The sequence below is a fragment of the Pleuronectes platessa genome, chromosome 15 (genome assembly GCF_947347685.1).
Source record: "Pleuronectes platessa chromosome 15, fPlePla1.1, whole genome shotgun sequence".
NCBI lineage: Eukaryota > Metazoa > Chordata > Actinopteri > Pleuronectiformes > Pleuronectidae > Pleuronectes > Pleuronectes platessa.
In genome coordinates, this window is record NC_070640.1 from 24,177,633 (window position 1) to 24,189,922 (window position 12,290).

Sequence of the window (12,290 nt, forward strand, 5' to 3'; positions counted from 1 at the left end):
CTTGTGCTGACTGAGGCTGACTCCAGAGTCACAGTGACAAGTGTAAATGCTGCTCTCTAACAAAGGTGCTGTCATGCAACGCTACGTTATATGTCTTTTATCGTCTCGTGAATACCTCAGATCTCTACGCGTCTCAAAGCAGGATGGTCTCATAAGACGAAACTAATACAAACAAACACGTATTTCCACTATTCCCTGTATCGTCTCTACATTGCTGACCTCCAAACAGATGTGGGAGTTGCCCGATTTCCGACGGCACCTCAAGGCGTCACCCCCCCCCCCCCCCCCCACCTGCTTCTCTCTCGCATTCACTGCTCTGGTTGTTTTCCGGACTTTCCACAGCTCGCTCGCACAACACTCATATCCTCGGGCCGGGTTCTCTCACTTTCGCACTGACTCCAGCTCCTCGTGTGTACGGCCTCGTCAAACCCCTGAGAGCGACTTTCTAAGGATGGCTTCGTCTGCCCTGCTGCTTCTGCTGCTGGCCCTGGTCAGCGCCGGGACGCTCGTCCAAGGTAAGCGCCGTCCGCAATGTGGCAGGAACACCTTCCAGGAAGCGCGGGAGGCTTCTCACCCCGAACGAAGGCATGTGGTGCTTCGGATAGCTCTCCGCTAACTGACCAGAGGCTCCGCTCAGAAACAACTACTTGCAGGAGAAGAGACTTACACCTGAAGTCCCCGCTCCTCCTTTATGACCGTGTTATACACGTCCACAGTCACTTCACGTCCTGTTATACTTGTGCCCAAAACTGTGGGAAAACTCACGCTTGGTTTCCCCTAAACAATGATTCAAGTGTTTATCAGTTTGTGATTACAATATATGTTTACACACAACTACGTATCAATGTGTGTGAGTGTTTTAAATGTTGGCCATATCTATCCCTGTAAATGCACAGGAGGTACATTATCTTCCATTCGCCTTTCAGGCAGTTGCCTTAAATGAAGCCAGCTCCCTGCCCCACAAACACATCTCTCCCCCCCTGCAGCCCTGGGGTCACGGAGCGCTCTCTGATAACAGATCATTTGGTTGTAATTAGGGATGCGGTTGTTTGGACTCACTCGTATCCAAGCCTCGGTTTGGGTGTGCGTCTCTGGATGTGTGTCTGTTATCGTGTTTATTAGGATGTTGAATGGACGGAAAAGAAGCCAGAAATGATTCCATTCAATCTTATTGGTTTTGCGCCAAATCATAAAATACATCATCTCAACACAGTTGTGTAACCATCGTGTTTCAGCTCTGATAGACTGGTTGATATAATGAAAAACAATAAGAGTGATACTTATAGATGTAAATATGTTATTAATGACAGCAGCAACAGTTAATCTAATAATAATAATGATGGTTTTATTTTTTGTTTTTCTAAATCCTGTAGCTCATACCTCCTCCCCCAGACTATGGGAGGGAAAACACACAAAGTTAGTGACATGTAGTAAAATAGATGAATGTGGGGGCATAGGGACAGGAAGAAGGGGTGAAGTGCTCAAAGCATGATGGGAGCTCCCCCAGCATTCCAGACCTCTAGCGGCCTAACTAAAGGATGGTTCAGGACTCACTTGATCTACATTACTTCAAGTACATCTAGCCCGAACTATAAGCTTCATCAAAGTTTGAAGTCTAAACTTATATGTAGATATGGTGTCTGCCTCCGGAACCCACAGTGGGAGCTGGTTTCAGAGGAGAGGAGCCTGGTAGCTTAAGGCTCCATCTCCTGTTCTACTCTTACAGGCTCTGGGAGTCACAAGAGAGGCTGTATTCCCCTAATAAGTGATCTATTGGGACAATACAGTGTTATAAACTCTTTGACATATGAAGGGGCTTGATTTTTAAGGGATTTGTATGTGAGGAGCATAATCTTGAATTATATTCTGAATTTTACGAGCCAATGCAGAGAAGCTAAGACAGCAGTAATATGATCTCTCCTTCTATTTCCTCTCAGCAGTTGTGCTGCAGCATTTTTGACCGGGTGGAGGCTTTTCACATACATCCTGAAAATCAAGAATTACAGTAATCCAGTCTAGAGTTGGAATGCATGGTGTAGTTTCTCCGCATCCTTATCCCACTTAATAAATTATAAGCAGCACTGGCACCACTGACATTGTCATTTATACACAGGACAAGTTAACGTTTGACATTTTTTCTCCCTGTTCTTATCTATGAGTTGCGTTTGTGTTGCTGTTTATTCACAGGGCTGTTCTTTGTAAGAGCGGTAGGAGGACATGCAGCCTGTCTGACTGGTTGCCAAGTTTGTGTGTGTGTGTGTGTGTGTGTGTGTGTTTTGGAAGGTTAGGCAGGAGGGTGTGAGTGGTGGTGGTAGACACACCAGGGGTTCCATCACTCGATGCTATCGGGTCTGTCACTGGATCAGTGACTCCACAGGAGGATTAGAGTATGCGTACTTATTTATTTATTTGGTCAAATTTCATTCAATATGAAATCCTTATCCTCCACATAATGACAGATACCAGCAGAGTAGATAGCAGCTGAAGTTGGTTTCCAGCTTGATCTGTAGCATTTCTCACATCAAAGGGGAGCACTTTCAAAGAGAATTTCAGACTTAAAAGTTTTGATGCCACAGAAAGCTTTTCAGGGTGACTTGAGAGTGTGGTAAGCTGCCAGCACAAATATGATGGGATACAGCGATGAGGGGGCTGTTGGAGAAAATGAATACATTAATGACAGATAATAGCTTTGTAATAATTTTCGGTCCTTGTGGGGCATTTTAGCTCTGCAATATTTTCTAATTCGAATTTATTTTGCTTCTTTTGAATATAGTTATTAACGGAAGCCCAGAGAGATTCAGGGCTTCTCTGTTGAACTGACAGCGTAGGTACTGCAGTAACTACACACTGCGGTGACACAGACTTAAGCAACTGGGATTCCATACGGTTGCATGTGTGGTCTCTCAATGGTCGGACAAGTAAATGAGACAGAATCAGTCCAATGGTTGCACGTTGAGGAGTAACTGTTGTTTGACATTTATTATCTTCAACTGCAACTGACATAATTTCAGTCATCTTTGTTTGACATACACAAATAATCTCAACACCGTGGCATAAAAATGATGCCACCAGCAGCGTCATTGGAAAGCCACACAGACTTACCATGCAGCACACAGGCGTCAGAGCTCATAACGACCTAGGCTACATGCTTCGCCATAAGTCCTGAAGCGATTCTAAGCAGAAACCTAAAACCGGTTTTAATGGTATGTATTCAAGCACAGACCATGTGGCTGTTAGACATGTAGTGACAAGTTGATGTAGTTGTCCCACAAAGATGGGGTGGGGGACCTGCTCTTTTTTTATTCTTTTCATAAAAGCTGTGGATTTATGTCGGTTAAAACATCAAAGTGCTACAAATTAACTATCCAAAGCAGCAGTAGAGATGCATTATTGACCAAAAAATATGAACTTTATGCATTTCTTTGCCCTGTTTTTTGGGGTAGTTTCTCCTCACTCATGCTGATTGTTAAGGGCAGAGGATGTCGGATGTGGGTGTGGTATGCAGTCGCACGCAGTTTGCTTTTGCTAGGGGAGTAGGGTGGATTGAAATGCTATCTTTCTGTCTCAACAGGTAAACCTGGAGGGTAAATAACTTGGTTAGGGTCTATAGCGGTAAGGGGCTAGCTACCTTCATCCAACAACCCCAGTAGCTAATTTCTGAAAGGTCACAGTCTGTTTGAAGCCCCACCTAAATCTTTCTGACAGATGGCTTGAGTTTCATTTGTTATTCAGAAAGCCTCTCCCAGCCCCTCCTGCTGTCCAGGCATGTCACATTAACAGCATATAACTTGCAATTGCCATGTGAAAGGGCTCAAAGGTTTATAAGGTTATTTTATAGATTAGTCCTCTTCCAAGAAAATACACTTAATAATAGTGTGTTTTGTATAAATTCTGAAACTATGACACTCGGGAAAGCAAGGTTTTCTCCTCCTGCAGCAATGGTATCTTAAAAAGCTGACACAGCTTGAGATGTCATCATGATATTATCACACTCAAGCAGGATGTTGAAAATAGATGTTGGTGGATGTATCAGCACCAAGGGTAATACATCAATAATTCTGAGCTACAGTTTCTTTCCAGAGGGCCTGCTTTCCTCACTCCAAATGTGGCTCAATTTAATTGATTCAGTTGTTTTGCCTACATTCGTAGGTAAATGCTCACATACTGTTGAATAAATAAAAGATCCCAAAGGCATAGATGGTGGCTGAAATACTGATGTCTTTGATTATCTGTCCTCTACCTGCGGCAAAAATACATCAGTGTGCAAGGTGTTGGTGCATACATCTTCTGTCGTTAATTCACTATGTGGAAGTCAAACACAGGTACTGTTAAGACAGCCTGACACATTGAAAAGTGTAGTAGCATACTTCATATAAAATTATAGGAACACTATGAATTTCACTCATGTGGAGAATCTCTTGCTGTCTTCTCTATGGGCTGATTCGGACATTCTCAAGAGCCTTTGCCAGGGGGCTGGCAGGAGAATCTCCTGAGTCTGGAGGCTCTCCCTCAGACTTTTGCGTCCACACATGTTGAAAATGTCCAGAGATTTTCCTGAGTTCGGGGCATGGCAGCAGCTTTAATATTAGCAATAATATAAAAAGGTACGTCTGCAAATAAATCTTGCATATTGCACCTTTAACAAAATATGTACTCTGCACAGAGCAGAGAAACTAATGAAGGGAAAAAAAACACAAAGAAAACATTGAATATTTATGATTAGCCCCCCTCCCCATTCTCTTTTGTCAAGGTGAGAAGCATAACTTATGCTGGTACCACAAATCACGCTTGCTTGTGTGTCGGTCAGCACTCAGCACAAAGGACTTTCCCCATTTTCAAACTCCCCCCACCAACAAAAAAAAGAACCTCACTAATCAACATGTTTAGAAATAAGCAGCAACAGTAGCTGGTTTAAGAAGCATTGCTGTCAAAATTGAAACAAAATAAATGAGATCATGGGAAAACACACACACACACACACACACACACACACACGCACACGCACACGCACACACATACACGCTGGGGTCACATGAGACAGTATGACTCACCTGTAGCGTTGCAGGTTTCCTCTTGGGCCAGGCGTCAGGTTGTTCCCATCTTGTCATAATGTCATTTTGAAAGTCACTTGAAAGTTCCAGCGAAGTGTGACTGTATCAAAACGAGAAGTTAAATGCTGCATTTGCCAAAATCCTATCAGCAGAGTAGCAGCTTTGTTTAAAGGGCAGGGAAATTTGATCTGATCAAGTCTATGTTGCCAGGAAAAAACATGCTCATGAAATGAGGCAGCATAGCATTAACTGGTAAGAAGAAATAAGAAAAGCAGAAAGCCACAAGCTGGGGTTTTGGTGGGGAGGCTGGTGCAGCAGAGTCCATAGCTATAAAAGCATTTATACTAAAGCAGCATGAAGAAGAATCTGTTATGTTTTACCATTCTGCAACACGTTCATGCTCTGCTGATGGTCGTGTGTTAAAGACTCCACTTTCCTCTCGCTAGAGATGACCCAATAATATTACCGTGGTAGGACATTTTAAGTTTCATCAGTATTATCATGGTATAATTATAATGTTCCTATATATTCAAAAGTAATATTCACAATTATTATTGGTTGTGTTGCATAACTATTATCATTATTCTCTCAAGCAAAAAGTGTCTATATTGACTGTGTTGTTGTGTGATCTTATTCATTATAAAGTGTTTCCCTTTAATAAATCCAGAACTTGACCCCACTTTAGACAGAGTCCTTTTAGAAGGCTGAAAAGCAAAAGTAGTGCTGTCACTGCTTCTGTAGCATTGATGTTAAACACATTGCAATCTTAGACTGATGCCAATTTTGGTTGATAATTCATGATAATTAAGTGGTGATACTACCTCCTACCTTGGGCTGTTTAAATTGACTAATTTCAGCAATGAGATGAGTGGGGATAGGACCTTTCATTAGATTTGTCTAAATTGCCTTTTACATGTTTAATTGGCAGCCAAAGAAAAGCGCAAGAATGTATTATTTAAATGACTTATTTTGTTCTCATATATTTGTATACTTGCTGGTGCTGTATGTGTGTGGACAGGGTCCTGATGAAGAATGAGTTACATTTGGAATGAGCATGCTGTACTCAGAAAGACTATAATTTATGCAGATAAGAGGTTATTCTTACATAGAAGTCCAAGACATACCATAGAGAGAGGGCCAGTGAGAAGCTCTGTTAGATAAGCCTTAATTAAAATATAGAATAAATGTATTTGAAATGTGCCGCTCACTTTGGAGTTGCTGAATACAATATTAGCCAACAAGTAATGAGAAGGGGTTAAACCGAATGTGAAGACAGTGATGTGTTCGCTAAACCCCCCTGGGGCCGGACACACTTACATTTTGGCCCATATTCTGTACTGAAAAGAGCCATGCCCTCATGAGCTGACACACAAGTCTCCACCCCTGAGTTGAGAGTTTTGTAAGACCCAGTTTCCAGACTGACTCTCCAAAACTCTTTTTGCAGAGGCCGGGCTGTTGTTCCCTTGATGGGAACTTGTTTGGACTCACTCAAAGTACAATAGAAATCAGCTGACAAATAAAACAAGCAGAGCTTTAACTTGATAACCAGTGGCCATTATTGCAACCTTAAAGGGATAGTTCACCTAAAAATGAAAATTCACTCGTTGGTGAAGTGTTTTAGTCCACAAAACCCCCCCAGTCTCTGGGGTAGAGTTGCAGCCAAGTTCCATCTTCTTTAAACATAATAAAACAACAGAAAAACAGACAACTTGCTCGTGTGGTGTCATCCAAGTGTCCAAAAGCCCAGACATTAAGGCTGCTTGATTAAATCGAAATTTAATTGTGATTTCGATTATTGGGTCAAACGATCTCCAAACTACTATAATCGAGTTGAAACGATTATTTGCAATTTTTTTCCGAAAGAGACGCGTAATTCAGTCCTTCCCCCAAAGCATTCAACGCGGCCCAGCTGACTGGAACTCACTCTCAAGCAGCTGTAAAGTGAAGGAGGCGAGTTGTGTGTGTGGTGACCGGTGGTATTTAAAAAACAGCGCGAGTGGAAAATGGCAGAGGGAGGGCAGCCCCGTTTGATCGATAAGAAGGGTAGAAAACGTTCTCTTATATGGGAACACTTCGGATTTGAGGATCCGATGAGGAGCAGCTCCACACAATGTAGCGGCCACACCGCGTCCATTCTCAAGCGCGCTGCCGCCTGGCTGTTCAAACCGGACCCACATTTCTCACCGCCGGTCAGCCCGCGATTCTCCGCTTGTTGTTGTATGTAACCCGTTCAAAGTCGGGGTTAGGGGGTAAATGATGATGGTCCTCATAGCCCCCCCCCCTCTCTTTCTCTCTCTGTCTGTGTGCCTGTAGTGGGGGGGCAGATGGGGACATTTACCGTAACCGGAAGTGACTGGTACTTCCGGTTACAGTCATTTAAAGAATAAAGCATAGACTTCAGAATAAGGGGCACATATTAATACTTGTTTGAATAATCGTGTTTTCGATATTGTCCAAAATAATCGTGATTATGATTTTTTCCATAATCGAGCTGCCCTACCAAACATTCATATTCGACTCGAAACCAGGTCATTTACATTGTGTTTTAAGCCTTAAAGTCCAATACCGGAAGTAGCAAAGCCAGCAGGCGTAGCAATGCGAAAACGCACTCTGCGCGTGCCCTTGGGCGAGAATTTGTGTGTGGCATGTAAAGTTTTTTCAGTTTTTTTTTTAACGGCTGAAGAAGGGGTCCAGTTTAATTCGATTAGGCAGCACAATGCTGTTTACCCCTAAGACTCCATAAGTGTTTTGTGGACTCAAACACTTCATCCACCATCGGCATAGTGGTGAGTAGATAATAAGTTATTTTCCTTTTTATGTGAGCTATCCCTTTAACACTGACTTGCATATGTATGATCTTAAAAAGGCTTGATATTTGAGACACAAGAATTTGACTTGTTGTCTGACCTGCATTCCTGAGAGGTCCAGGTCAGTTGTGGTATGTTGAGCTAAAAATGAGAATATGCAATTATCACATAAAATACTTGAATAATGATCTGACATTAGATGCTTGATTATTTTTCAATGAGAGACTTCACATCGACTTGATACATACTTAATTAGCCCTGATCTTAACCTGTTTTTAAGATGGTGGTCAAAATATCCGGCATTTAAAATAAGAGAAGAAAACTGCCTGTCCATTCTTCTCAGAATAATTAGAAATGTTAGTCAAACATCTGCTGTGTGACTTTCCTCCAGCTTTTACTTCATAATATTGTATTCCTGCTCAAGCGACAGTTTGCAGACTAGACCTGATCCTCTTAAAAGCTGCTGGATACGACGGAACTTTTCTCCACATGCCAAAGGATTGTGTTACACAGTGTATATTAAGGTAGGGTGCAAGGATACCTGGGGTCAGAGGGCATAGCTCTGTGTTTTGGACTAATAGTGTACAGACGGGAATGTGGAGTTTGTGTTACGACTTCTGCCTTGTTGACAGAGTGGTAGTTGACAACATATGCATCAGAAGAGACAGGAAAGTGGGTCATGTTGACATGGTTCGCTGCTTTTAATTGGTGCTTTTCAGTGGCTTCACAAAGCATGCATTCATCTTGTGTTTTTCCCCGAAGGCTCCTAATGCTTGATGAAAGCACTGCAGTTGTAGATCACCATGTTTGCGTTAAACAACATTGAGCTGAAGTGTCCACCACCTACCACTTCTTCAGCATTTAAGCTCTTGGATTCTTTGTAAGCATCCAAATAATGCCGCTGTTGGTCTTAAATATTGAACATTCACAGCCATGCACTCAGTAGACAGACTTGAGGAGTTTGAACAACAGGTAACAATCCAACTTCATATTGTTTTAATTAGAATATGTCACCAATAACACGATTAATAGTATCAGTTGTTTTATTGTGAAATACTTGTTTTTACTTTGGGGTTGTACAGATGTGTAACTATTATGTGGTGTATTTGGTAGTTGTGGCCATGACCTGAGAGTGTATAGTGGCAAACTGACCAGCCAGTACCAGAAGATTGGCTATGTTAAGCTTGTTTTATCTTATCTTCGTCTGCTTTTTGAAATTGCTCTAGTATGGGAAAATTGTGCGTCTCTAAAGGTAACATGCTATCTGAGCCTCGGTGTAGCTGTGAGATTTTGAACAGGAAAGATTTGTCATCACCAAACTTATTTTTTAATGATAAAACAATACTAAATTAAATTGAACTCTTTTTAGCTCTTTAATTTTGTCAATAAATCACAAAGCATTATCAAATACGGATCAGTTGAAAAAATATTAAAAACCCCTTTAATAGTGGAAAATTCTGTAACTTTTCAGTAAAATTCAGGATACATAACACAAGATTTGGGGTCTGTAAGATTCCCTCCTTCCTTTACAATCTTGCAGCTGTATTTAACTTTATCCCTCCAGCATGCTGTGTCTGTTGGTAATCCTAAACCGTATGCGGCTTGCAGCCCAGGCTTTTGGTTTGTAAGCTGACAGCCACCTCTGTGCTTGTGGAGCAGTTGGTGGTACAACATGATGCTTCACATGATGCTGTTGAGCTGCTCAGGTTTCCCGAGGAATGCAGACCGCTCTCATCCTTGCCCATGTATGCACAATCTGCAGAGTTTCAAATTAATACATTTTAATGGAATTATCTCTGCATTTCAGTTTATTTATTTTTTGCTAGAGATTAAACTTCTTGTGAAAGTTAAGATCATGGTTGTAGGATTTAGCCATTCAACACTTTGTATTCCTTCTCTATCAGCACAGTGCTCTGTTTTATTGTCTAAATTGCAGTAGCCCTGGGTCGGCAGATTTGTTATCATGTGTGGTTTTGGCTGAATAATAAACAGAAGTTTGGGCCTGAGCACTGGCCTTGTAAAGGTTTTTGCTTTGGTGATTTATTTTGTTTTATAATTATATATATTAATATTAATACATCATATTGAAAAAAAAGGAAGCTTTTCTGTTAAATTAAGTCTTGCAACAAGATATTCTGGGATTTGGAACCTGGCACCTGCAGAAGACTCCTGGTCTAAAGGCCTGAATCTTGAGCTCACCCTCCAAATAAGGTTACCAATAGTTCGATGGTGCATTATGTCATAATACATTTTTTTGGTCACCTCTTTGTAGCTCCCCCTTTCTCCTTAAGGCAGAGATATATTTGCTGTTAAATATGCGTACGTGTTCGCATGATGGCTGCCTCGCGTATCCTGCGTCAATTTTGAGCATCGGTTGTGCACGTCCTTACGCTACGCGTACGCCAGATACAGTATGCACTTGACCGGTAGGGGCAGTGTAGCAATAGTATAGGGAATGTGTGGTGTATCATCAGCGGGTTAATTTGGCGGAGTAAATCATCTAGTGGTACCCTGCGGTAACACGTGTTGTACATTTGCAAGTATGTGAACAACTACGTTCACAATGCAGCCGGTTGTCTACGCGAGCATGTGTTTAAACAGCAAGTTTATTTTCGGCCATACTTACACCCATTACATTACCCATTCACACTTGCCATGCAGAACAATCAGTCCAGTTGGGAGAAAAAAGCATCTTATCCATTGAGAAAATCCTTTGTGTTATTCTTTGCTCTTCAGTCAATGAACAAATACTCTCCATGTTTGTTCACCTCTTCAGGAGCTGCCTCAGAAGGTTAACAGCACATTTCAAGCACATACTGCAAACTTTTTATCGGTATACACTTGGCATATCTGATAAGTGGCTTTAGTAGATGATTTTTATTTGGATTTTCCTGTCTAGATTTAGGGGGTAGCCTACAGGTAGCGTTTGTTAAAGAGCCCCAAACTAATTCCGTACTAGTGCTTTTTGACAAGCCTGTTTTTTTTCTAATTGGGGTAACAGTCTAAGCCTTTGTCAGAGACTTCTTTCAGTCTTTATTTGACAGTTATAATGTGGCAATTGAGTTTCTCATGGGGATATCAACATTGCTAAATTTCTAAATATGTAAGCAAGACAAGACAAAGGGTTTTACAAGAGCATACATATCGCACAGTCTACGATCTCTTTCAGACCTTGACAAGTAATGTTTGAGTATGCATTATGTCCTCATATGTATGTAATAGAAATAATTAGCAGTGAACCATTTAGAGTTATTTCACATTTTTCCCCCAAACTATTAATGTGGACTGGGGAATTCAGACATCTGAAAAAAAGAAGCTCCTAAGTTCTGCTTACATAATTTCCGGTTGCCCTAAATCATCAGGTTTGTACCATTATAGGTTACCATGTTAAACTAGGAAACAATCACTGCTTTATTATAATCATTTGAAACATACAAAGCTCAAATTATTTTGTAAACTATTCTATTTTTAACCTAACAAAGTTCACCTCTGGTTTATGATAAATTAGTTTTCAGATAAAGTAAAGAGTCTGTTCACTGTTCAGCTACAGAGTAGTGTAAGGTCAAAGCAAGACCAGACCTACTATATCCTGATGTTCTCCTCTGAGGCTAGGGGTATTAAGGTTTAATTTTAACTTTGGGACTTGATGGGAACCACTGGAAGCCCTGCCTCTTTTGGTCCTATTGAAAAAAGTCCAGGGTGATTTCCAAGGGACCATACAGAGATAACACCCACCACCATCAGACTGTCTCTTGGGATGGACCAGAGCTCAGGTATTTCATCCTGGAATACGTTCTCAAGTACTCAAAACCACCTCTGTAGTAGGTCCTGTCTGTTGTCGCAAGGGCCACATTTTGATATGATGACACATACTCGCATGCATGCACGCGCACACACACACACACACACATACACACACACACACACACACACACACACACAGAGAAGAAGAAAACAATGGGCTGTTATGTCTAGTAAAGAAGAGGCTGTGAGAGAAAAGGCATCCCTTTCCTCATTTATAAAGCAAGCCTCACAGCTACAGTGCAAAGCTGCTGTGTATGCTAGCCATTCCTGTGTCTCTTGCTGACATATACAGCAATAATCAGGCCATGGAGGAATTGGCTAATCTCCATCTTAAACCCCTCCAAGACTGTCTCACTGTCTCTGCTTTGGTTTGTGTTGGCCTTCCAAGGCTCCCTTCTCTGTTTAGTCACATCTGTTACCAAATATGCCTCTCTTTCTTTGATTTTAGTGCAGCCATTCAGTTAAGCCTACGTTCAATATTGTGTTCACATATCCTAATATATTCTTATGAATAAAGCTCCTACAAGCTCACTCTCCTGAATGATTGTATCTTTTCAAAACCAGTTGAGAGGAATCCAGGCTAGGGATGGGCATAATTAATCGACGATCGATTAATTGATCATTAAGA

General features: G+C 41.4%; 1 protein-coding gene across 2 annotated transcripts in view; it reads left to right on the plus strand.

Moving 5' to 3' along the window:
* Nucleotides 1-293: 293 nt before the first annotated feature.
* alcama (activated leukocyte cell adhesion molecule a) overlaps nt 294-12,290 on the plus strand; it is a 64,455-nt gene continuing 52,458 nt past the window's right edge. For both annotated transcript variants that reach the window (XM_053441376.1, XM_053441375.1), the window contains exon 1: nt 294-515. In XM_053441376.1, the coding sequence (XP_053297351.1) occupies nt 452-515 (64 nt within the window). In that variant the 5' untranslated portion in view covers nt 294-451. The remainder of the gene's footprint in view (nt 516-12,290) is intronic.